General features: G+C 38.5%; 1 protein-coding gene across 2 annotated transcripts in view; it reads left to right on the top strand.

The window, feature by feature from the left end:
* LOC149153479 (fanconi anemia group D2 protein) overlaps positions 1-26,123 on the top strand; it is a 36,263-nt gene extending 10,140 nt beyond the window's left edge. For both annotated transcript variants that reach the window (XM_089439228.1, XM_089439229.1), the window contains one exon: positions 25,792-26,123. Coding sequence is in view for 1 of the 2 variants with exons in the window: in XM_089439229.1 (XP_089295355.1) it covers positions 25,792-25,834 (43 nt within the window). In the remaining variant the exon portion in view is untranslated. The remainder of the gene's footprint in view (positions 1-25,791) is intronic.
* The last annotated feature ends 963 nt before the right edge of the window (positions 26,124-27,086 follow it).

Below are 27,086 nucleotides of genomic sequence, written 5' to 3'. Positions count from 1 at the left end.
TTCACGCTTTACCTTATTTGGCTATCCACATTCCATGTGCATTTGACATAGATCTCTAGCTGGATGCAGTGGTTTTTGCAGCAGTTTATTAGAGCAGGGCCAACGTTGGGTGGAAGAGAGAAGAGCATACACAGAGGGAAAATTTTTCCTAAGGGAACTTCTAGTTTCAAGAAGTTTGATTTTCCCTTGCAGAGCAATAGTCGTTGTGAGCAGATAATCTCACTCCAGAAGGGAGTGTGAATAGCAGATCAACAATTGAGTAGAAGGAAAGAGGAGGTTTTCGACATTTGTTGAGATAGCCATTGCTGGGCTTCGTGATCATGACAGGTTGGATGGAGCTTCCAACTATGTCATTTGGAAGGCAAGGATGTCTTTCCTTCTGGATGAGTTTGGCCTGAAGATGTATATTGGTGCAGTGGTAGCAGTTCCCCAAGATGTAGACTAGCTGAAATAGTACAAAAAGGAGATGGCACGGGCGAAGAGGCTGATCCTAGACAGAGTTCGGGATCATATTGTCTCACATATAGTTAGCAAAGATACTGTCAAAGAGATGTGGGAGACTCTCTCCACGCTATACCAGGGTACTTCCGAACAACGAAAGATGTACTTGGAGGAGAAGCTAAGATGCATTAGGATGCAGAAGGGGGAAGATATAAACCCCTTCCTCACCAGGATTCAAGAGGTTCAGGACCAATTGTCAGCTTTTGGGACAGCGCCTCAACCCACGGAGCTAGTGTGATTGGCACTCAACAGTGTCTCAGAGGAGTGGCAGGTATTCGTCCAAATTATCTTGGGCAGAGATACCTTGCCAAGGTGGGACAAGATGTGGGCAGATTTGCAGCAGGAGTTGAGACGAGCTTTATTGAAGAGCTCCATCAGTGGCAGTAGCGACGGATCGAAGGTGGTAAAGGAGGAGGAGAATGTGGTCCTCGATCAAAGGGTCCCAATCAGGGATAAGGGGAACAACCGAAGAAAAAGGACCTGTCAAAGCTCAAGTGCTTTAGGTGTGGTGAGATCGGTCACTACAGTACTAGTGTCCTCTTAGGAAGAAGGACAAGGAGGAGAAGCAGAACCAGTAGGAAACATCAACAGAGATTGATAGGCTTTCCTCCAGGCTAGAGGAAGACTTCGCCATGTTTGTTGATATACCTCTAGGAGTGAGGTGGGGAGATTTGGTACTGTAGCCCCTAAGAGCTATAGAGATTGGGCAGGATCCTTGAGGAGTCCACCTCATGGATCAATACTTTGCTACGGGAGCCCACAATGTTTAGTAGCAGGATGGATCAGTGACAGTTGATGCAGTAAGATGCCAGAGTGACAATTGCAGAGACTAGTAGCAGTCCGATTTTGGGGAGCACATTGCAGAGTTGGCAACAGTGCAGATTCAACAACAACGAAGATTCCTTAGTGACAATGCAAATACTAGTAGCAGTCAGAGACTTAGGTGACAAATGCATTATACTGATCATAGTTGGTTCAATATTTAGGATGCTTCTCAGTTGCAGTTGTTACAGTTGCAACAACAACAGATGAGAGGGAGTTGCAGTGTAGATGCAATGTTGGCAGCAGTATGGCAGTGTCAACAGCAACACAGATGCAACATATATTAGAGTTGTGCAGTGTTTGGTGGGTAGTATGGCCAGACATCAACAACGTGACAGGAGATGATGCAGAGACAATGTGTTGTAACTTGTGACAGGGAGTGCAGCACTAGAACACATTCCTCATGAAGAGGGAGTGTTACTTTTTGTAGCATCGAGTGTGTTCTAGCCATGAAATTTTGTGGGGAGGCTAGAATACATGATATCTCCAAAACCCATAAACTTTTCTTGGAAATTCCGCCTAGAAATGACTTAATTAGATTATTAACTAGTTTTTAAATATTTCCTAAGTCTAAACTTAGGGAATATGGCTAATTAATCAGAATTAATTAAGTCAAGGCGTGAATAGTCTAGAAATTCACACGGATCGACTTCAAGATGATCCTAGCCATTGATTAAGATTTAATCTTGGCCGTTGGAGTCCCAACAGAGGATTATAAGAAGAAGTTGATGGGCACTTGGAGAAGACACTTGAGAGTTCGATTTCATTGGTAGATCGATTTCCAGAGTAGCAGCAGTCAGTTGCTGGAGAGAGAGTCAGAGAGATCAAAGCAGTGTGAGGGGCAGGGACAGTGATTCAGAGCAAAGATTTTCCATATCCAAAGAGGCAACAGTAAGAGGGCCAAGTTATCCCAGAGAGGCAACGCTGAGGGACAGCGCAGTTGCTTCAACTAGATGTTTGATTTGGAGGAAGGAAAAGTCGTTCTCAGTTCCAGAGGCTAGGAAGAAGTCCCAAAAGGCCAGAGAGCGATTTCCTCAGCATCCAAAGGCAGAACGACTTCATAAGAGCCTAGTCTGAGGCAAGTCGTCTAGCCAGCTACGCAGAGTAGCGCAGAGGCTGACACAGAGCTCTAGGGGGCTAAGTTTTGGTAGACAAAGCCGTGCCAGAAATTGATTATGGAAGAAGGGTAATTCCTTTCAGGATTTTGCCCAGATTTTCTTGTTGTTTGGATTGGCAGTTGGGCATCCATAGATGTACTCAGATTTCACTGATGCATAATAAAATAAAACCCTCATTGCTGCACTGGTTTTCCCAAGTTGGGTTTTTTCCGAGGACATTTGTCCAAAAATAACTGTGTTATTTTGTGTGAGTGCTAGCATTTCTTCCATCATTTATTCTTCCGCAGTTTTATTTGTGTAGATTGCAGTGTTAATTAAAATAACAATTAGGATAATAATTTCCAGCTGCTGCAATAAGATTCCGGGTTTCAAAATTTTCACAAATATGAGCATACAAAACTCTTGACACTCACAAGCAATGGTCGTAAAGAGTTTCAGTCTGACCACAATGTGGACAAAAATCATTGGTTCTCGATTGAGAGAGACTCCTTGAAGGGCAAGAAGAAGCCATGCAAAAACCTGCAATTTGTAGGAGATCCAGAAGGACCATACTATGCAGAGTTGATTTACCCACTTAGTTGCTTCATTATAAAGTTCCCATTTTCTAGTCAACAACCCTTTGAGATGGATGTGATTATTGAGATACAACATAAATCCTCTTAGGTTTTTAGATCCAAATAAGTTTATCATACCTCCACTTTCAAACTCGCTAAATAAGACTTGGAGTAAACATGTTAAGTTTGTAAATATTATCAACTAAAATCATCTGTTGAATACCTTGAATAACTGGATAATCAGATTATATCAAGTCGTATTTATTTGAAAGAAAGTGTTGTGTTTTCCCTGAACTGGTATTGTTATCCCAAATATCTCTCCATCTTTGTTAGAAAGTCTCTTGGGGGTTATATATGTGAATTAACTAAAGTGGAATGCTGGCCTGGTAAGTTATAAACCTTTAAAGTAAAGCAACACACACAAATTCTTTATAATAACATAAAGGAAAACAATAGCATTCACATCCAATAGTCAAAGATTTACCCTATTTTTTTTTACTAGGAAACCAACAAACCTTAGAGACACATTTCTAATTCTCATCGTATTATTTTCACCATTTAGAACACAATATATCCATATACTGACACTAGAATACAACCTTAATTCCTTTATCGGAGTTAGATTGGCAAAAAAGCTGAGTGTGGAAATAGCCATGCAAACACATGCAAGAACATGCATAGTGTAGAGATAGCCATGCAGAGTTACAAACACATGCATAGTGAATAGATATCTATGCAAACACATGGAAGAACATGCACAACATGGAGATAGGCATGCGAGCTCATGCAAGGAAATTCATGGTATGGAGATAGCAATGCGTCAAGCAAAGACATGTAACACATTCCCAACATTCTTTCGCTTGTTGTTTTCTTTGCATACAAAGGGGTTGGGATTTATAAGGTCTACAATTTAGGGCAACAATGAACATTGCTTCTCTACACTAAGAGATCTTCTCAGTACTAATAGACTTTGTTAATGAGTTAACAACATTTTTCAAATTGTCAACCTTCACCAACATCTTCTTGTCTTCAACCATGTCTCTAACAAAGTGGTACTAAACATCATTATGCTTCAATTTAGAATGATAAGCAAGCTTTCTTGCCATAAAGATTACACTTGGATTGTCATAATGTAACCTTACAACTTGCTTTACAAGCCTAGTACTTGAACACAATCTTTGTAACCATTTTTCCTTACTTGCATGAGTGGTTGGCATGTATTCAACTCCTGCAATTTGTCTCTTGTTCATCCAATTGATTGCTCCTCCAAATAGGTTAAACATATAACCACTTGCAGATAGTGTGTGATCCAAATCTCTAGTCTAGTGTGCATCAACAAGGCCATGTACATCTAATACTCAATCTTGTCCGAGTCTTCCTTAGTAGCAAATTCTATAATTTGTTATGCTATGCAAATATTGAAGACCCTCTTTACAACTATCCAATGCTCCTTCCTTAGTTTTGGCATTTACCTACTCAAAGCTCCCATTGCATGGGCAATGTTTGGTCTAGTACAAACCATTGCATATATCAAACTACCAACAACACTAGCATAGGGAACATATGACTTGTTTTCTTCCTCTTTCTGTGTCTTGGGACACTGATTTGCATATAATTTTACACCTATAAGAATTGAGATTGTTACAACAAAATCTAACACCTTGTGCAAAGCCTCACTAAGTGACCTAGACAACGTGCAACACATGGGCATGTCACCACTATCACCTTAATAACTACTAGTATTCTCTTAGTGATGAACATAATCCAACACAAGGCAGGTTTCCATAGTAAGATTTAAGGATCAAGTAACCCAATGAACTTAAGATAAGTGCCCCCTAGGGATCCTACAATGAAAATCCACTGGGTATAAGTATAACAAATTAGGGTTTGAGGTGGATGAAAGAGTAATTTCCAGATTTGGGTTCAAGGTAGCTATGGCTCAATTTAAAGGATATGGTTGATCTATAGAGACTCAAATAGGGTTCTCGACACAACAAACGAGGAAATACTTAAAAATATAATAAACTAGGGTTTTAAATGAGCAAGTTGGAGCAATCCAATAGGTTATGACAACAACAAATCTAGCCCACAAAATTATAAATAAGCAAAGCAAATGAAGGCCAAATTAAGGATAAACTAGGAACTAAGTTACGACAAACTTTGATAATTAGTAAGGCATATAACAACAAATAAAACTTTGATGACAACCCTAGAAAATGGCTGAAAAATGCATGTAAAACAACAAATTCACTTATCCAGTACACTTTTCAACAATGTTTAAACCTAGGACATGGATCAATAAGTCATTAAATGCTAAAAGTATTCGACTTTGCTATAAATTAACCCTAGTCTACCACAAAACTAAAAGAAAAATGAATTAATATAGGTGAATGCCAGAAAAGATGGACTAGTTCCTTTTCTATCTAGGGCATATGGAGTCTAGGAATTAGACAATTTTAGGGTTGCCTCCGAGTGATAACAAGATCCAAACAAGCTAGGACAAATAAACTAACCTACCATAGGGTTTGAGATCAAGGTGCTCAAATTCTCAGGACGATTAAGGGAAAGACAAAACTATCTCTATTCCTCGAATACATGGAAGAAGGGTTTAGTTTAACAAGAACAATGAAGCAAATACCAAATAAACTAACTTGAACATTTATCCAATAAAACATAACACCAAAATGAAGCAAACAAACTAACTTACTCCACCATGCATCATGCAAGATTTACCATAAGCGTCCATGAAAAGAGATCACATCACATCAAAATTCTACCCAAGAAAAGTCGCTCAACTAGGCCTCCATAGCGCATAAGGTAGAAGAAGACTAATCAACTTTCAAGATGCAAATGATCTCATTCATCTAATATAACATAATACCAAGATGGAGCAAATAAACTAACTTACTCCACCATGCATCATCCAAGATCCAGCATAAGCATCCATGAAAAGAGATTACATCACATCACAATTTCATTCAAGAAAAGTCGCTCAAATAACGTGAAAAATAGTCTCAATTAGCCTACGTGTGAGCAAAATCCCCTCCATTGGGTGACACCATCCCCATAAGTCACGTCTCTCCATGGAAAAGAGAAATGGATGACTCAAGGGGTTTGTCTCATCCCACAAGTCAAGTCTTCTCATCGCCAAGAACAACACTCTCAAGCCGACTAACGTCATCCTCCAAAAGTCCACTTGTTAGAAAATTAGAAAGGCATAAAGATTCTCTTATATTAATAATTACTTGTGATATTCTTGTGGACTTATTATCTACTCTTTATGTTCTTCTTTTATCTTTGTTTCATCAAGCAATCATCAAAACCAAACATGAAGATCAACGACACTAGATGTAGGCACTCAATCAGGGCTAAAACCCCTCTCTAAACCCAGTCAAAGTCTTCCACTAATCAAATTGAGATAGACCAAGACCTTAGACCAGACCAAAAGACCTTCTTCCTTATCCAAGCCAACCTTCCAATATGATTCAGCAAACTTCAGTGGTCACTTCCTGTCCAGCAGCTACAACCCAACAACAACCCAGAATTTCGACCCCCAACAACTTTAGAGTTTCAACCCAGCTACAATACTGCAATTTCGGCCCTTCCAACAACCCAACAACTTCGCACGTGTGAGACAAGGAGAGAGAAAATTTGACTTCTTATGCTTGACAAAGACTTCCTTCTCCTTTGCTAAGGTTTCCTACCTTTTCCTTGAATTTCACACCTTTTTTTGTCTCCAACAACTGCAGATTGAACTTGTTGATGATGTCTTCCAAATGAGTTGAGTTGTTGCCCTTTTATAGTGGTTTTTGCCTCTCTAATTAGGCCGACTTGTCTAGGTTGAGGCCGACTTGGTGGAGGAGGCCTAAATGACCTATTTTACATAAAAATAAATTTCTTTCTTGATTGAAAAATCCCAAGAAGGGTCTTTTACATTATGACATGGACAAGGACACTTGACATAAACCCTAGAAGCCTACAATGGAGGCTTTAACCTAAAAACCATTGACCTAAGCATGAAACCCATGCTTTAATAAGTCAATTGCTTTTTCTTTCTTTTGACAAATACATCATGACTCAAATACAATTATGAAGATCGACACTTGTTACAGTTTTCAACACTCCCTCTTAACTAGGGAGGTATTCATAATTACATATATACAAAGGTGCATGGAAGATCTCAAAGTGATATACTTTATGAAGAGTTCACAACACACACAATGCTACAGATTAGATAGCTGACTAGGGTAGTCTAATCGGGTGGGACTAAGGTGTACTCAAGCTTTAGCCACTCTAGGTACCATTAGGCTTTTAAGCTCTAACACCAACCTAAGGATCTAGGTGTGTAGCCAAGGTCGGAGCTCCAAGACCAACGCCACCCCCTACTTCGGGATCTAGACATCAAAACATAGGCCGACCAAATGTCCTCCCAAGCGTCTTGTTGCCACAAGATGCTTCATCTCTCCTAATCAGAGAATTATATCCACCAATCTAAGCATGCTTCAAACGTTCAACCTTTTTACGGAGAGATCTGACACAATCACAACTTCAATCAGTAATAAACCTTCAAATATATATACAAGTAAACACAAACCTTTGGGGTCCTTAATCATTCTGATGCTACTTATATCATCGTCAAGTTATCCAAATACAACTTGTCGGAAGCTTTCTTCTTTCACTTCTTCAATAGCACCAAATACAATGTTAGTATTTCTCAAGTCTTTTTAAACTTCATAAATTTGTGAACATCTATTTGTAGTACTTTCATTCTTTCTTCAAGGTACTCATTATGACTATCATAATATGCCCTCCTTCTCAGCGGGGGAGATATACCTTTTCTTCTATCCAAGCTCCCTCTCAACTTAGGGAGATCAACAACTACCTACCTTCATCATGCTCATCATTATCTTTAACATCTTGAAGATTATATACCTGCGAGAATTTAATAAATACTACAACCAAGTACAAATATACAAAAGCATGAAGTCAACTACATCAAAATGATGTCATTACAATGGAAGCATCAAAACATTCAAGCTTTAGACATCAAATACCTAAACCTAGTTATGTTCATGATCAACAAGGGTCAAATCTTTTATATATATTAGACTTCAACATCTTGCTAGGGTTTTTCCATAAACCTTAGACTTCATCTTTGAGACATAAAGCCTTGGATATCAACAACTTAATCAACATATCAATTCAATCATAACAATATGCCTTTAAAATTACATGTCAAACTCTACTAGGGTTTGTTGCAAACCCTAGATTTCATCATCAAAACTAAATCATATCAATAATCAAAAACAATATACTTCTAGGGTTTCATTATCATGCCCTAGAATATCAATCTCTACTAGGGTTTTGTTACAAACCCTAGATTTCTAAAACATGAATATCAACAATTAATTTGGCATACCAACATTTCATCTCCAGGGTTTCATTTCTTTCTATGTTGTAAACCCTAGATGCAAACATCAAATTCCAAAATTAGATAACAATTTTGACCAAGCTAGGTTTCGATCATACAGAAGAATATACACCTAGGTTTTCATTCCTAGGATCTTACTATAACTATTACAAGGGTTTTGTTCATAAACCCTAATTCACCAAACCTTAAAAATATAGGGTTTCATTATATAATTTGGACATTAACAGTAAACCCAAAAGGATTAGGGTTTTTACCATAACAATACCAAAACCTTAAACTTCAAAAGAATAGGATTTCATCATATGTTCTAGACTTTATCAACAAATCCTAAGAGAACTAGGGTTTCATAATTAACATTGACATACCCTTATCATCAAGAGGTTATGGTTTTACAGTGAACCCTAAAGGTTAGTGTTTCACAAAAATGATCAAATGACAAGAGACAAAATAACAAGAGTAGTTTCAATCTAATGATTAATCACCCTAACAAGAATATTTATGATTCAAAACCTTAGACATAAAGATGTTATTAATTTCAAAAGAAGAATGATCGTACCTTCTGTGTGAAGAAAACCTTGCAACAAAACTTGTAGTCTAAGACATAGCTTGAGTAGTTCTTTAACAAACCTTGTAGGGCATCAAATCTTGAAGGGCTTCCTTTGAAACAGAGCTTCTTTCATGATTCAAGTATTTCTTTTGAAGTCTCCGCCACAACCTTTGTGTACTCTGCAAGCTTTCCTACCAAGGAAAATATAAAGAAAAAGGTTATTAGTAAAAAATGCAAACAAATCTTGATGTGAGGAGGAAACCAAACATAAAAGAAAAAAAAAGGAACAAGATACTTATCTTTTGGTAAAATGGTGAAGGCTTCCCTCTTAATGCAATCTTTCTGAGGGATACCTACAACTTATCAAAACAACTTCAAGAATTTCTAACAAAATATATTGAATCTATGAACTATGAAAATCAAAACATAAAAGAAAACATTGCAAAACTTAAAGTAGGATATGCAAGGGATAGTATCCCTAAGAGTCTCTAGCAAATAAGTCTTTGACTTCAGATTCTTTTGTCTTGTTCTTCTTTGGTGGAGCTTCATCAACAACATTCGCATGTTCTCTTTCTCTCTTCTTATTCCTTGGATTTTTAGGACAATGACTTTTGTAATGACCCATCTTATGACAATTGTAGCATTCAATCTTGGATAGGTCAACTTTCTTCCTAGGTCCTTTAAACTTCTTGAATACACCCTTCTTCTTGTGTTGAGCAGTGTAGGCATTTGAAATGTTGTCTTCTTCATCCTCCTTTTTGTCACTTACTAACGAGATATGAGCTTCTTCTTGACTGCATGCATTCCACATTTGTTCAAAGGTTGGAGTATCTTTCCAACTGCTGATCCCTGATGCAAAGGAGCTCCAAGATTTGGTAGACCTAGTAGTGCAGCAATCACGAGTTCTTTCTCTGGTACAATTTCATCTATAGCTTGGAGTTCATCTCTTATCCTAGAGATCCTTACAAAATATGATGAAACAATATCATCTTTCATCATCTTAATTGTTCTTAGTTCATTCTTGAGACTAGCTATCTGACCAATATTCTTGATGGTGAACAACTTGGAGAGGGCTTCATACATTTCTTGAGCGAAATCTATATTGGATATGTATGGGATTAGATTGTCATTTACTCCATCTACTATTAAATTCATGGCCAAGATGTCGGTTTCCTTGAACTTCTTCTTTTTTGCATCATATGTAGGTTTCTTAACTTTTCCTTGAACAAGATCCAAAACTTTATGCTCGGCGAGAATAAGATCTAGCCTCTTCTTCCATGCCCTATAGTTAGAGGCTCCTTTTAGCTTGTTTTCACACTTTATTTTCATGTCTTCTTTTCTTGATATAGTAGACCTTCCTCTTCTTATATGATCCTTATCTTTTGACCCTTGCAGTAGATCTTCAAGGTGCCTTTTTCTTCCTTCTTCACCTTAGCTCTGATACCATGTTAGAAAATCAGAAAGGTAGAAAGATTCTCTTATATTGATATTTACATGTGATATTCTTGTAGAATTATTATCTTCTTTTTATGTTCTTCTTTTATCATTGTTTCATCAAGCAATCATCAAAACAAAACATGAAGATCAACAACACGAGATGTTAGCACTCAGCCAGGGCTAAAACTCCTCTTTAGGGGAAAATCCAGTCAAACTCTTCCACTAATCAAATTGAGATAGACCAAGACCTTAGACAAGCCCAAAAGACCATCCTCCTCCACCAAGTCAGGCTTCCAATATGATTCAATGAACTTCAGTAGTCTCTTCTTGTCCAACAACTACAACCCAGAATTTCAACCCCCAACAACTTCAGAATTTTGACCCAGCAACAATATTGCAATTTTGGCCCTTCCAGCGACCCAACAACTTCGCACGTGTGAGACAAGGAGAGAGAAAATTCGACCTCTTATGCTTGACAAAGACTTTCTTCTCCTTCCTCCTCTTCCTAGGGTTTCCTTCCTCTTCGTTGAATTTCATACCTTTTTTTGTCTCCAACAACTGCAGATCGAACTTGTTGATGATGTGTTCCAAATTAGTCGAGTTGCTGCCCTTTTAGTGGTTTCTACCTCTCTAATTAGGCTAACTTGTCTAGGTTGAGGCCGACTTGGTGGAGGAGGCCGAAATTACTTATTTTACATAAAAATAAATTTCTTTTCTTGATTGACAAAGCCCAAGAAGGGTCTTTTACATTATGACACAGACAAGGACACTTGACATAAACCCTAGAAGCCTACAATGGAGGCTTTGACCTAAAAACCATTGACCCAAGCATGAAACCCATGCTTTAATTAGTCAATTTCTTTTATAATAAAACTTCTTTATCTTTCTTTTAACAAATACATTACATCATGATTCAAATGCAATTATGAAGACCGACACTAGTTACATTTTTCAACACACATCATCATTAAGTGTAGTATATGGGTGAAGTCATGAAGCCATGGCATGAGTCATCACGTAAAAGGTGCAAATTTCCCTCCAAAGAGGCTTGAAGTAATTATCATCATCAATCATCATCAAGAGAAGAGCAATGTTCATTAAGAAGGCACAATGCTAGCATGGGGGTGTCCTCTCATCTCAAGGTGTACACTCGCTCTCCAAGCAACGTCGAAGCCCAGAAAGTTAGCATTCAAGGTCCTAAAAGGTGGAGGTTTGTTTGTGCCAAATCATCCTCAAGGTCAATGCTCCTCAAAGGGTGTCCCAACGTCCTTGACTAAGTGTTTTGTTTCATCATGGAATGTGGTTGGATGTCCTCTCTGAAGAGTTGGAGAAACATCATATCATCCCTTAAGGGATCTTGGATGCACCTAGAAAAGCAATCTAGTACATACTCAAGGAATCAAGTGAGAATCGAGATGAACATCATGGGTACAAGAATTGTAAGAACATCAAGATGGACCATATTTAATGTGAAATTATCAAAGTAATTCATACATGCATCGTCTTCAAATGTCTCAATAGCTTATGACTGTATGCAAGTTGCTAGATTTAGGTATGGGAAGGTTATCATAGGTCCCTATTAGGTGACTTCAACCTTAAGGGGGGGAACACTTTTTGGGCCAACCCTTCCAAATGATAGGTGTAATGCGATAGGTGTTATGGTCTAGGGTTTACTTCATGAAAGGTGTCATGGTCCTATACTAGGTTATGTAAAACCATCATCCATGAGCGCCTTTGTAGAGGAAGCAGTTAGTTGTTTGAGTTTCCTTCCCTCATTTTTGTTTTTCCAAGTCCTTGATTTTCCTTTTTCTTTGCTTTAATTGGCTTGTTTAATAAGACTCCTTGATTATCATGTAAAGATGATATAATCCCCCTTTAATGACAGGCAGTTCATTGCTCCTTCGGGGCTGTGATATTATTTCAGAGTTCATTTTACTTCGGTAAGCATGAAGGATTCATGGAACTCTAGGGGTGAGTGGCTATATAAGAGAGGGTGGAGCACAGTGTTCCACGGGGACTCGCCCCCCCCAGGGGTCTAGTTTCCTCGCTCCCCCGCGCTCCGGGGACTTGGGGACGAGTAGGGGACGTTTCCCCACGCTCCCAAAATGGAGGAAACTCAGGGGGACATGCCAGGGAAACGTTTCCCTTCCCTGAGGGGGTGTTTCCGAAAAGGGGGACGTGGGGGGGCGTGGGGGGACGAGAGGGGACGGGGGGGGGGGGGGGCGAGAGGGGACGTGGCACACCTTTAATGAATTAAAAACCATTTTAATTAACTAAACGCTGAACTCAATCTTTAATTAAGAGTTAATTAACGTTTAGGGTTTTGTAAAATCGTTGTTTCATGTTATAAAAACGGCACCCTGAACCATGAACAACACACTCACAGCCTTTGCAAGTTCGCTGAGCGCTCCACTCACAGCGTTGGATTTCATTGTTCGGATTTTAATAAACAGTGCCTGTATCATTATTGATTGTATTAGGAATTGTATACAAAAGGTAAATTACCTAAAAAAAGTCAGTGAATTAATACAATTTGTTGAAAGTGCAAGCTAGGAAAACCAAGACCTTGAATCGGTTCAATATGGGCTCTCCCCGTTCATGGTGATAGTAGGTTTAGGAAAAGAGCCTACTGTCACATGTTTTGAAAAGTGGATCTGACTATTTTAGTATTTTGTTTCCAGGAACCAATTAACCACAAGTATGGGTGAAAAATCCGACTTGTAAAAACTTAAAAGACTGCCTCCTTGACTACCATGCGTTGTGTTGATGAGACCTGACTGAAATATAATATTGTTGATATAATAAGACCTAATTAAAATACAGAATGTTAATATTCCACTAGCCACCCAACTACTTTCCTATATGATTTCTCAAAATTCTGCCCTGACATCTAATTTTGATCCCATGAGAACTTAAAGGGTTCAAAATATACATTCGCTCAAAGAAAGAAACCAGCAGGATCTGTAAAATGGAAACTAACTAAGCAGTCTAACAACATGAAAAGAAGAAAGTAACTTCCACTTACGTGTCTATCATTTTTTGCATGAGATTGCCGATGGAAAAATCTATGGCACAAGGTTATGGCTGTCGCAATGGTTACCTGGGAACTGAATAAACAATAGACAGTCAGCCTATTACTATATTAGGCCTATGGTCTTTACCTGTGGAAAAAGCATCCAGGTTCCGTTTAGTCCAAGTTCCAAAAATGATTTCTTTTAGACTTTTTCTCTAGGTTAGCAGTATCTAAAACAGAATTGTGAAGGTATATCAGACCTATGGGCTAGTCCTATGGAAGCATTGCCAAATAGGCTATTCATATATTAATATTATCAGTTGAAAATCTATGGCCTGCCTAACTAATATGTCAAGAACTTAGAAGTTCAGTTTCTTAAAATCATTATACATAATCCACTATAGTTCTGAGTTCTCTCTATGTTTAAGTTTTCTTCTAAGAAGGACAGTTCTCTCTTTGTTTAAGTATTCTTCTAAGAAGGATTGTGTAAATTTTCAAATTCATTGCTTTCTTGTTCCAGGAATTCATATCAATGATCGTGCTTGGAAGCTTTTCAATTCAAACCAAATTGTCATAGTGGACTCAATTAATAAATTATATTTTATATTTATAAATTTTTAAGACCTTGATGCTCCCCCACGTTTCCTAAAAAATGGTAGGGAGCTTTTGCATAGGCCGCTCCCGCGCCCCCTCGCTCCCTCGCCCCCTCATCCCGGAACCTTGGTGGAACATTGGGTCACTGGAGCACAACTTAAATTGGCTTTTCATTTGCTTTACATCTCTTGCATTCTTTTGCATTTTAACATTTGGCTTATGCTTTTTTCTATTTTATAGCTGCATCAACCTTGGGCACTTCAACTCCTTCTTCTCATAGGATGAGGTATATAGGGAACCAATATGAGTGACAAACAACAACCAACCAAAAGATGGGATAATGAAACAAGGGAAAAATAGCAAGTGTTAAGTATGAATATCATGGACACGCTACCACAATCAAATCCTCCTATTTGTAATCCTCTTAGATAGTGAAAGAAGGACCCTAAGGCAGGTCACATTGGACTAGGAGCAAATGATAACCACCGAGGTGCAATAACGAAACACGTATACACTTCAAGTAACATGGTCTATAATCCAATTTTCAATGCATGATCCAGAGTCCGTACTATAATGCCAAAAACATTAAATGAAAGCACTTGCATGCAATAATAGTTAGTGTACCTCACAATAAACGATCCCACCTTCATCAGATGAATATGCTAGACAAATGATTGTATTGATTGAAGAATAACTAAGAGGCAACTGACACTGGCTATTTGTGGACCATGGTAGGAGTTGCTGGCTAGACAACTACACCTTAGGAGAAAAAGGTTCTCCTAAGGATCTTTACTGGTTGATATTATTTCATATTAAGACTTTGCAATACTGTCTCAACATATTTCTTGTGGTTCCAACTAGAGTTTACTATTTACCTGAGCTCTTTTAATTTTCATGTCCAAAATAAAATTTGTAGCACCAAGATCCTCGATATGAAATTTAGAAGACAACTAAGTTTTGCCATTCTTGATGATTTCCTAGTTGTTTCCAATCAACAACATATCATCAACACACAAGATCACATAAATAAAATGAGCACCAACTAGTTTGAAATACACACAACTATAGACTTTACTTCTTGAAAAACCTAGCCCCAACATGTAAGTATCAAACTTTTGATACCGCATCCTTCAAGATTGTTTTAACCCAGATTGGGACTTTTTCAGCTTTTCCCCTTCGTTGAAAAAACGTTTGGCTATTTCATGTATATTTCTTCTTCAAGATTCCCATGTAGAAATTTCCTTTTCACATCCATATGCCCCAAAGCAGTAGCAATATGCAAGAGAAATCTAATGGAAGTTAATATAGCGACAAGAGAAAATTTCACCAAAAATGATTCCCTCTCCCTGGGAATATCCTTTTGCTACTAAGTGAAGTTTATACTTCTCCACTTCACCTTCTGCATTCAACTTCTTCTTGAACACGCATTTGCTACCAATAGGCTTTCTTCTATCCAACAACTCAAGTAGATTCCAAGCCTCATTCTTATCCAAGGCAACCATTTCTTCAACCATGGCCTTCTTCCATAGCTTACCATCCTCTGAATCCATTGCCTCCTAATAGTTTTGGGATCACTATTAGTGATAATGAGGAAAAACTACATTGAAACTTAAGTGAAGAATACCTTTTTGGTCACCTTTTCTCGAACCGATCCCCAAAATATTGGGGCATGAGGTTCTTCTTCGCTTGATTCATGTTCTTCTATTGAATCAACTTCTTCATTCTTCAACTTAAAGTCTATTATCTTTGGTTCTTTTTCCCTTGGTAGGAATTCCTGTTTGAGAACATCTTTAACTATTGATTTTTGTGTAGCATTAGGAGGTATTCTTGCATGCCAAGATGCCTCCTAAGTCAGCCTAGAAGATTTATGAAAATAAAAATAAAAATTCAATTTTTTATTAGGCTTCATGTAGGTTGAGAAAGGACAAGTCGACCCAGCTCATGAAGGGACGTGTCCCTTGGGGTAAATGCACCCATTCGACTTGTATATATATACATGATGTGACACTTCATTTGATCACTCACTCATTATCATCTCTCTTCTATAACAACCACACGTGGGAGCAAATAGAGGACGAATTTGATTGAAGTTTGGATTTGGATTTTTGGCATAGATTTCTAGACAATTAGAAATTGTAAACCTTGCCGAAGAATAATTTCTCCTATATGAAGAGTTGCTGGGTTTTCTCCCAAGTTTGGGTTTCCCAAGGAAAATTTGTTGTCTCTATTGTGCATGGCTATCTCTTTATGCTCTTTATTGTTGCTGTTGTATTTACTGTTGAAATCTTTTATGTATAATTGCTTAATGATATTAGTAGCACTAGATAAACTGTTTGAAGCTTAGTAGGTCGTAATTATTAGGTCAGAAGATTGGTTTCTACTATGCATCTTGTCGAAAATTCAACATGGTATGAGAGCTTTGTGGAGAGAGCAACCACTAAATACAATGTGAAGGACTACATGTGTGGAGGAGAAGAGCCCTAGAGGAGGCCACAGTCTACTAGAGAAGGCTAAGTTGGAAGATCTGTCCAAGGAAGGAAGCCAAGTTTAGGATCTGCTCCAAGAGAGGGACCCAAAAACTAGGAAGCACGTTTTAGGGTTGGTGGGATAGTCAAGGGTAGGGTTGCAACTACCAGGAGGAGGGCCAAGCTCTAACAGAGGGTTTGCCAACCATTTGAGGATAATTGCAGCCCTAGTTAGGGTTGATTGCAGGGTTGGAAGACATTACCAAGGGTGCTGGTACCACAAATGAGGAGTTGGATTGAGGGAGAGACCTAGCCACAGTTAAGGAAGGGCGGATCAAAGGCCTGGTTAGGGTCATCTGCAGGCAGAAGGGGATGGAAAGTGTGTCCTAAAGGATTGTATAGGAAGGCCGAAGGCCTGAGAGGGTTTATGAGTGCTGGCTGAGGGGTCAAAGAATGTTCTTGAAGTGACCCACAATCAATCAAGAGAGGCCGAGTGTGTTTTAAAGTTGCAATAGTAGCTTGTTGATGCAAACAAGGAGGCTGTGAAGAGGACAGTAAGGCCGCAAGCCTAGGATAGGCTGTACAAAGGGTTGGAATGGTGAAACTAATGTGCAACAAGGAGTATGTGGGATGAATAGACAAGCCCAGACTCACAAAGCTATTTGCTGTTTATGTGCTTACGAAGACTTAGGGTTTGTAAACCCTAGAGAAGACTTGAAGTGTTGGATGCATACTTGGTTTATCTCCTTGATAGCATGTGGAATGACTTTGTGTTGATGCTAGCTTGTTGTTAAGCCTTTGGTGTGGCTAGATAGCTCGATGAATGGCTTGCTAAGCCTAATTTGCAGAATGGAGAAACAAAGGAATCTAAGCCTAATGAGATTGCATATGGACTTCATTGAGGAAAGGATCAAGAGGGAGTTGACAAATCCCTACAACACAACAATTTCTTCCTTACTTAAGAGATTAGTACTTCACATCTTTGTCCCTTGATTATTGTTATTTTTTTCCTTGGTGAGCTTCTTGTCTTTGTATTTTTTGCTTGATTATAATTGTTTCTTCCATGGCCTCTTGAATGAGGTTTGCAGGCACATCGTGAAGTCTGCCAAGGCAATAATTCTGGAGGCAAATGGCCACATCGAAAGAATAGAGCAAAGTTTGTGGCAAGAGGGTTCTCCCTGTAAGAGGGAGTACAAGGATATTTTTTGCTCTTGTCTCTGATGGATAGGTTCTTGTATAACCTAAGGGCCCGAGCACAGACTCAATAGAGTGATTGGTGTTCAAAAGGAAGAAATTGTACAAATTGTTAAGGACATCCAGGATCGTGCCAAATGGCAAGAAGAGGTTCCAGTTCCGAGGAGCAAACCGTCAGGCAGAGTGGAGGGAGCAACAATAACAAAAGGACTTGCTTACGTGATAGAGGGAAAAACAATAACAGAAGGACTTGCTTACGTGACAAAGGGAGCAACAGTGGCAAAAGGACTTACGTGACAGAGGGAGTAAGTGGCAGGAGAATTTGGTTCCGTGATAGAGGGAGCGACCAAGACTACCATAGGAAGACTTGCTTTAGTGTCTGAAGGAGTTGCCCTCGAAGATTGAAATGAAGGATTTATTGAAAAGTAACTAGGTTCGTAATGACGTGTAATTGTGTTTTTATGTAATTGATGAAAAGAAGAAAAATAAAACTATTATTGTAATGCTTGTCTCATGGGTTTCATGAGCAAGGAATTTTATTTTTAGTTTGACTCCCATTGTGAGTCCTTAGGATTGGTCATAAAGTCAAATTGAGTCAATGTCATGTATGAAGGACCCTTCTTGGGCATGTTACATTTTGTATGAGTCATTAGATAAGGTTGAAAGCCCTCCAAGACAAGCACAAGGCATCCCTCTTCAAGTTGGCTTCAAATGGAATTAATCATCTCTCCAACTGACATGTCGGCTCATCTTGATGTCATGTCGGCTTATATACATGGCCAAACAACTATAAATAGCCCAGTTCAGATCCCATTTCAGAGTGAAATTGCAGAACAGTAATTCGGTCAAGTCTGAAGTAAAACAGTGCGAAGGGAGCTTAATTATCAGCGAGGGGAGAAGGAAGAAAAGCGAAGCTCTTAGCTTCATTTTCTTGGATCTGTTTTAGGGTAATTCTGCTGTCACATATGCGTAGAAGGAGGTCATCTGTTGCAGTAAGGTCAAGAGGAATTACAGTCCTCTTAGATAGTTGAATTGGAAGAAGAACAAGTCTAAGAGGAATCCAAGGCAAGCTAGAAACAATCCCTATGCAAAGAAGGACTAATTCTAGGAGTCTGAAACTAAGGAAGGACTAGGAAGCCGAAGTTGAAGGGTAGCCGAAAAAAAGGAAGGAGTAGAAGCTTGACTAGTGTTGACTTGGGCTCGAAAGAGAAGCAGTGAAAGAGGACTTGTGTCTTGGTCTTGGAGAGGCAAATAGGTCAAGGGTCTTGGTCTTGGTATTTGTCAATTGGAATCTCTATAAGAAGAAGAATTTGTTCAGGTTTTCCTCTCAAGAGTGAGAGGTTTTGGCCCTGGCTGATAGCCTATATTTTGTGTGTCTTATCTCTTTATGATTTATGCATTGGTAGCTTTTTGATGAAGAAGAAAATTAATAACCGAAGTAAAAGAAGATCCTAATCTAAAGAAGTAAAAATCACTCACAAGCAGTTACTAATAGAAGAGAAATCACTTAATTTCTATGCCCTAGATTTCTCAACAGGATTCTGGCTAGATACGCTATTTCTTGGGATTGGAGATTCAAATTTGGTGGATCTCATAATGTACAAACAATTGATTGGATCCTTGATGTACTTGGCTAACACCAAGCCAGATATTTGATTTGTAGTGAGCACCTTGAGCTAGTTTATGGTTGGGCCGAGGCACGTACTTTGGGTTGTAGCAAAGCATGTGTTGAGGTACCTACATGGTATAGTTGGATATGGTTTGAGATATGTCTCAAGTTGTGAAGTAAGGATGCAGGAATATATAGATTTAGATTGAGCAGGGAGTGCAAAGGACATAAAGAGCACCTCGGGGGTGTTGCTTCAACTTGGGATCGACTATGATATCTAACATGAAGCAAATTTCTGTCGAACTCAGGACAATAGAAGCAGAGTATATCGTAGTGAGTGTTGCAAAACGTGAAACAATGTGGCTTCAAAAGCTTCTTGCAGGATTATTTGATTAGGTCACTTCATTTGAGACATGGTGCAGAAAGGAGCAGTGAAGCTCCAATACATATCCACAGATGAGTAGATTGTTGACATTCTCACCAAACCTCTGTCTAGATTGAGGTTTGTATACTTGAGAGACAAGCTTGGCGTGACATAGAATGTCTCCCTCATTGAGAGGGAGTGTTGATGTCTTTACAATATTAGGTAGACCATCTCCTGAAGCCATAAAGGACTTTGACCAGGGGAGATGGATACATTCACCTGAGAAGCTAGAAGGAATTTGGTTGGGTCATAAAGGACTTTGACTAGAAAGGTGAATGGCCCAAGGAAATTACAAGGGCAAAATACAAGATTGGACAGATCTTCTCTTGAGAAGCCAGAAGGACTTGGGTAGGTCATAAAGGACTTTGACCAAAAGAGATAGATGTAATTCACTTGAGAAGCCATAAATGATTTTCGCTGAGGGTGAATGGTCCAAGGGCATATTTTCTCTTGAGAAGCTAGAAGACTTGGCTACCAAAAGGACTTGGCTAGGTCATAAAGATCTTTGACTAGAGGAGATTGATACATTTGCCTAAGGAGCCATAAAGGATTATGGCCAGAGGTAAAAGGCCTTGGATACTCACATTGCCCACTCTAGGATTGAGTTATCTATAGACATACATCAACATACCAAGCTCATGAACTTTTTTTGTGGATGAGAAATCTCAGCCAAGGGAAAATTTGCTATAGCCAAGGAGAATACCTCCCTCACTAAGAGGGACTATTGATTTTTGTGTAGCATCAGGAGGTATTCTCACATGCCAAGAGGCCTCCTAAGTCAACCTAGAAGATTTATGAAAAAAAATAAAAATTCAAATTTTTATTGGGCTTCATGTAGGCTGAAAAAGGACAAGTCGGCCTAGCTCATGAAGGGATGTGTCCCTTGGGGTAAATGCACCCATTCAATTTGTACATATATACATGATGTGACACTTCATTTGATCAGTTATTCATCATCATCTCTCTTCTATAACAACCACACGTGGGAGCATATAGAGGATAAATTTCACTGAAGTTTGGACTTGGATTTCCGGTACAAATTTCTAGACCAATTTGGAATTGTAAACCTTGCTAGAGAATAATTTCACTTAGAAGAAGAGTTGCTGGGTTTTCTCCCAAGTTTGGGTTTCCCAGGTAAAATTTGTTGTCTCTATTGTGCATGGCTGTCTCTTTATGATCTTTATTGTTTTTGTTGATTTACTGTTGAAATCTTTTGTGTATAATTATCAGATTAGAAGATTGGTATCTACTATGCATCTTGTAGAAAATTCAACATTAACCTCTCCAAAAACAATATCTTGATTGCAAATAGTCTTCTTAGTTATTTGCTTTCAAAGTTATAACCTTTTATATCATCTTCATAATGAGTAAAGATACATTTTTTAGCCTTATTATCCAGTTTACTTCCATTTTCCTTTGGAACATGTACATAAGCATTGCAATTAAAAACTCTAAGGTGTTTAAGAGAGGGTTTCTTAACAATCCATGCTTCATGTGGATCTTTGTTAGCCAACATTGATGAGAGTGATTGATTTACAAAGTAACAAGCAATATTCACTGTGTTTACCTAGAATTCTTGTCCTAACTGAGCACCACTAAGCATGCTCCTTGTTTTTTCCATCAACGTCTTATTCATTCTTTCCACAACTCCATTTTGTCGAGGTGTGTATAGACTAGTCTTTTGCCTTACTATTCTTCATTTCTCGAATTCCTTTCCATAGAACTCTCCATCTTTTTTGTCCTCAACACCTTTCTTTTCTTCTTTGTTTGAATCTCTACAAAAGCCTTAAACTCTTTAAATTTATCAAAGGTGTTAGATTTCTTTCGGAGAAAATAAATCCATGTGAACCTTTTAGAAATCATCCATGAATGAAACATAATACATAGATTTACCTAATGATGAAACAAACATAGGTCCAAACACATCATTGTGATTCCCTTTGCTTTTGTAGCACCTAGATGATAATCTTACTTGATTCTGATTACCATATATGCAGTGCTCATAGAAATTGAAATCTAGAGTGCAATCAAACCTACCTTTAACCATACCTTTACCATGTAATTATTGAAGACCCTTCTCTCCAGTATATCCAAGTCTTTGATGCCATACCATTGTCTTTTCGCCAAAGGCAGTAAGGATTCTATCTTCTTCATTTCTACCCTTCGGAACAATAGAAGAACAATAGAACTTTTACACCTATTAATGATAGTGCTTTCCAACAGCTTGTGCAGAGTTCTATTCCAAACTTCCCCCATCAACATCACTGCTTCTCGAACCATTTGGTAGGTATCTTTTTCAAACACAATATGTACACTTGCATCACTCATCTTACTTATAGATACCAAATTTCTAGATAGATTTGGAATGTGCAAAACCCCAAGGAGGGTTCTAATCCTTTCATCCTTGAGCAACAACTTGACTTTTCCATGTCTTGTGATTCTGGTTATCAAGTCATCTCCTAGGAAAACATCATCTCCATTATACTTTTCATATTCACAAAACCACTCCTTGTGGGGAATCATAAGAAAAGAAGCACTTGAGTCGATCAACCATACATCATGATATGCATGTGTGCTTGAAGAAGCCAAGTATTGTTGGAATTTCCACACACCCAAGGTTTGGTCTATGACTTAGCTAAGCACATAAACACACTTGAGATGCCCAACCAAAAACAACTTTGCACAGTAGAATATAATAATAATGAGATCAACAATAGTAGACACGATTTTATGGCCCAAATTATGTTCCTTATTAGTCCATCAATAAGAAAACCTTAGGGTTCCTGTACTAGGGATCATGGCCCTTTACAAACCCTGATACAAAGCTATAGTACACGGTATACAAGTCTGTCCTTCGGCTACATACAACTAGGGTTGAGGCCTAGTCGATCGGGGACTCATTTGCCCACCAAATAAATACAATCAACTGTCTACAAAAACACAACCAGCATGATCCTAAACTCACCTGGACTTGCTCCTTTAGCCCATGGTACACTACAGCTGACCAATTGTCCTTTGCAGTCAACTGTTAACCTCTAGTACCATTTTACCAGTCCTTTACCAGCCTCTGCCAACTCCTTTGGCCCACTGTTTCAGTTTTTCCCTTCCATAGGCTTGCAACTTTACCCTTGACTTTCGGCTCCTTCCTTTCCTCAACGCTCTTGGCCCAGCCTTTTCCTTGAGCTCTAAGGCTCTCGACTTCCCTATCCAACCTCTACCTTGCAACCTTGAAGCTCTAGGCCTCCCTATCCAGCCCACGACCCCCAAATCTAGTTCTCCGCCAGACTTTTCTGCCTGCAGAAGCCCTCTACAGGCTCCTCTGTTGTCCACTCCTGCGGCTGCCAGCAGACCCTTGTGGCTACGAGCTCCTGTGGCTACCACCCTACTTACTGCGACTAGACTTCCACTCATCCAAATCACCAAAAAGACATCAAACAAATCACAAAACATACCTTACACTGTCACAGGTAGGCCTTGTGGCCCCTATGGATGCGGGCTCCTGCAACTTCTGCCCTCCTTACTGTGGCCAGACTTCTGTTCCTCCAAATCACCAAAAGACATCAAATAGATCACAAACAGACCCTACATTGTCACAAAACTTGGCCTCCAAACATCTGCTCTTGGCTGTGGCCAGATTCCTTGTGGCTCTCCTTCTAGGGCTAATCTACACAAATGAAGTCACATCTCACTTGTGTCTAAGCCGCTCCTTTGGCCCTCTATTTATACTTTTCCAAGGGGTGTGAAACCCCAAGGGTCATGTCCCTTGGCCTTGCTAGCCGACTTGAGCCTACGTGACTCTTTATCAAATTAAATTCTTTTTCTTGGGTTTCAAGTCCATTCCTTTGGGTCCAAAACCCCAACACTTGTATCTTGCCCACAAGCCTCCTTTTTGTGGGTTTTCTCCAATTGGAAATACCTTCCGAGGTACCCAAATCTCAACAAATATGCATTCCCTCCTCCCTCTGAGGAGGTCTTCCGCTTTGTGGAAGGAACATCATCAGATCCCTTTCCCTTTCCTTTGTCAACACTTCTAAATCTACAATCCTTTTTGTAATGCCTAGTTTTTACTACATTTCTTGCATTTTCTTAAGAATTTTCTTGGAGATCTCGACCTTCCTCTAGATTTAGATCCCCCCCTGAGGACATATTTTTATTTCGTTCTTGGGGACAACCTCCTACAGATAAGGCATTTGTGCTTTGACTATACATGGTTTTAAACCTTGTTTTTTCCGATAGCAAGGATGCAACTATATCATCAAAGGTTAATGTGGTTGTATTACTCCCAATAGCTACAACCAGACTATCCCATGAGTTAAATAAAGAACACAAAAAACCGACGCACTTATCATGATCAGAAATTTTAATATCAATAGACAACAATTTACTTACCACAGTGTTAAAAGGCATTTAGGTGTTCCGTAATGGAGTCTTTATCATTAATCCTTAGGAGACACAACTTCTTTCGAAGGAAATGTTTGTTTACTAGGGATTTAGACTAATACAAAGTCCCTAACTTATCTCATAATTCTTTGGCTGTAGCTTTCTCCTGAGACATTCAGTAGTGTTGAATTTGAAAGACCCAACTGGATTGTACTCTTTTCCTTCCTATCTAACTTTGTCCAGTCCTTTGTCGACATACTTATAGATGCAGTAACAGGATCCATAATGACCTATTGTTATTTGTCTACAAGTGTACAGATAGACATGCAAACACATGTAAGGACATGCATGGCATGGAGATAGCCATGTGTCATCCAAAGAATATGGCCATGCATCATGCAAAGACATGCAACAAATTACTAACAGGCCTTTCCATGTCTAGACTGAATGACAAGCCAGATCCAACCCTCTTCTAACTTCTAAGACCATTCCCATGCCAAGAAAGGATTGGGGCTGCTTTCTTCCAAGCTTCCCAAATACTCTGTATGACTTTTTGTTTTAATTAAAGGGATGTCTACATGTCTATAGGTCTACCAGACTTTATTGTTATGTGTGGCAATAAGTAGTTCAATTTGATCTTATAAATAATTAATGAATGATAATTTTGGAGTGCATATTCATGTATGAAATGAAGGGAATCAGTGGAATGATCAGGCTATTCAAGGTGATTTATTCACTCCTTTTCAATACATAGAATCATTTATGTTCTAGGTTGTCTGATTTTCAGCACAAATTCAACCTGTTGTCACTTGGAATCAGCTACCCCTGCAAGGCTGACCTTTTAGTTTAGCCCTTGCATTAACATGCCATTGATCCAATCAATTTGTTCCCTCAAGGTGGAATCATCCAATCATATTCTCAAAATACCAGTTGCAATCAAGTCAGATTAATACGAGTCCCCATCTCTCAGCTTTGTAGCTTAGTGGACTAACGATGCCAACCAAAATGATTGCTTTTCCCTAATAAACACAGGAATTGCTTCAAGATGTGTATCTCAGAACAGATCAGTTAGTATTTACTATTTTGATATACATAATTTTCATTGTTTTCAGTCAATTGTTCTTAATATAACTGATCTTTTGCTTGCTGTTTACAAGTCTTCTTTTTCCTTGAAAATCTTGCACCTCATATTACTGTCGCAAACAATTCGACTACATTACAGATCATTGTTTGCCTGTGCATAATCTAGTGGGCTTCCTTTCCCAACTTACGTCAGCCAAGCCGACATGCCTACGTTCGTACGACAATCAAAATCAAGGGAGCCTATACGTACCTATTCTAGCTCAAATATGCATGGCCAACTTAGCTATCAAATCTGTCAACTCCAGGGAATTTACAGCTGTCTTATTTCATATTTTTTAAATGACTGCTCTCACACTGACTTCTTTTGGATATTGTGAAACACTTTAAATCTAACTGATGAACACCTGTTTTTTAAATATTTTTTTATACTTCCATTCCTCAATCTTGGTAGTTTTATTTTTCTCTGTATGGACAGGTCTGTGACCACAATGTAAAGGGAATCCGTTTTTTGAAACTGCAGTGCAAGTTATTGGGTTGAGAAATGGATTGTTTGTCTTTTCCTTTTCTGAATCTGCACTTGAAATGCGGAAAGGATTGACCTGCATGTCTTTTCTTACAGGAATGAGGAGTTTCGACTTGCAGTTGAGGCGGAACAGAGCTAACCGAACACATAACCTAAGATATCGCACAATTCATGTCACTGCTTGAGTATTGTTGCAAGGATAGTGTGAAATAAAATTCCAATAGAATACCTATATTATTCAATGCAATTCTTAATGCTTTATATTCGGGTTTTGGATATGTTAATTTAAACATAAAGATTGTAAAATTTTGTTTGAAATTTTCATACGGGCAAGCTTGCTGCATGCAAAGCATTGGTTATGTTCCATTTTATGCCTTTTGCCTCCCATTTGTTTATACATGAATCGTATTTTAAGGAGCCTTCTTACACTCGTATTATCCCGGTATAGTATTAGGACTAAAAACGAACGCAACATCCTTTAAGGTCGTGCAAAGGTTACTCATATATAAGGCCCACTCTGTAGATGTGGCAAGGGTAGCTTTTGGCTTCTCCATATGAAAGTAAAGGAGGTCCCTGGTCTCTTTTCTAAGGCTGTCATTTTCTAAATTTTTTATTTTATTCATTTGATTTGATAGCGTAAAGGCGTTTTAAAAAACAACATACTTTCATTTATTGATGGTATGGACTAACCACTGGCCATATTTTTTTTTTTTTGGATTAAAACAATCAAATAGATTTGCCGTAGTTTAACAATTATGCTTTTTTGCCTTGAAAGTTATGGAAATTCTGGTCATATTTTGAAAAAATCTGGCAGGGATTTTTGTAAATCCAAGTAAAAGCTGTCAAAATTCATAATTTTAGCTGCCCTAGAAGTTTTAGATGGAGCTGAATCCATTTCCACCATCAAAAACAATTCAAACATTGCCTCTACCAATAGATTTTTTTCATGGTTATAGATTCCGATATTAAATTTTTTGGATTAAAAGATGTTACTCATGGTTATAGTTTCTGATGTCATATACTGGACATGTGTACTTTTGAGCACGTTAACAAAATTATGTTTTGGAGATAAATTATAATCCCTTCACACGGTTTCACCTTTCAAAAGAGCAAAGATATCTTTGGACCCTACCGTGCAACATAGGTTGAATAGCATATTATTATAAGAGGCAACTTTCCGCAACTCCAAAGAAGACGTAACCCTCTCCCTTCTTGCATGTATGAACAATTACAACGAATAATCCTCAAACTGTGGACGTTTGAAAAGAAAAAATAATGGACAAATGTATTATTGAGTGTAGTATAGCATGTTAATTTTTTTTTTTATGTTTGGAAATGTATTTTAATCCCTTCACATGATTTTACTTTTCAAAAGAGCAAATATATATTTG

This window comes from Pinus tabuliformis, chromosome 9 (genome assembly GCF_031772625.1).
Source record: "Pinus tabuliformis cultivar Carrire ecotype Pingquan chromosome 9, CPIR1, whole genome shotgun sequence".
NCBI lineage: Eukaryota > Viridiplantae > Streptophyta > Pinopsida > Pinales > Pinaceae > Pinus > Pinus tabuliformis.
The sequence above is the reverse complement of the archived record's forward strand: the minus strand, read 5'-3'. Positions and strand labels throughout refer to the sequence as shown.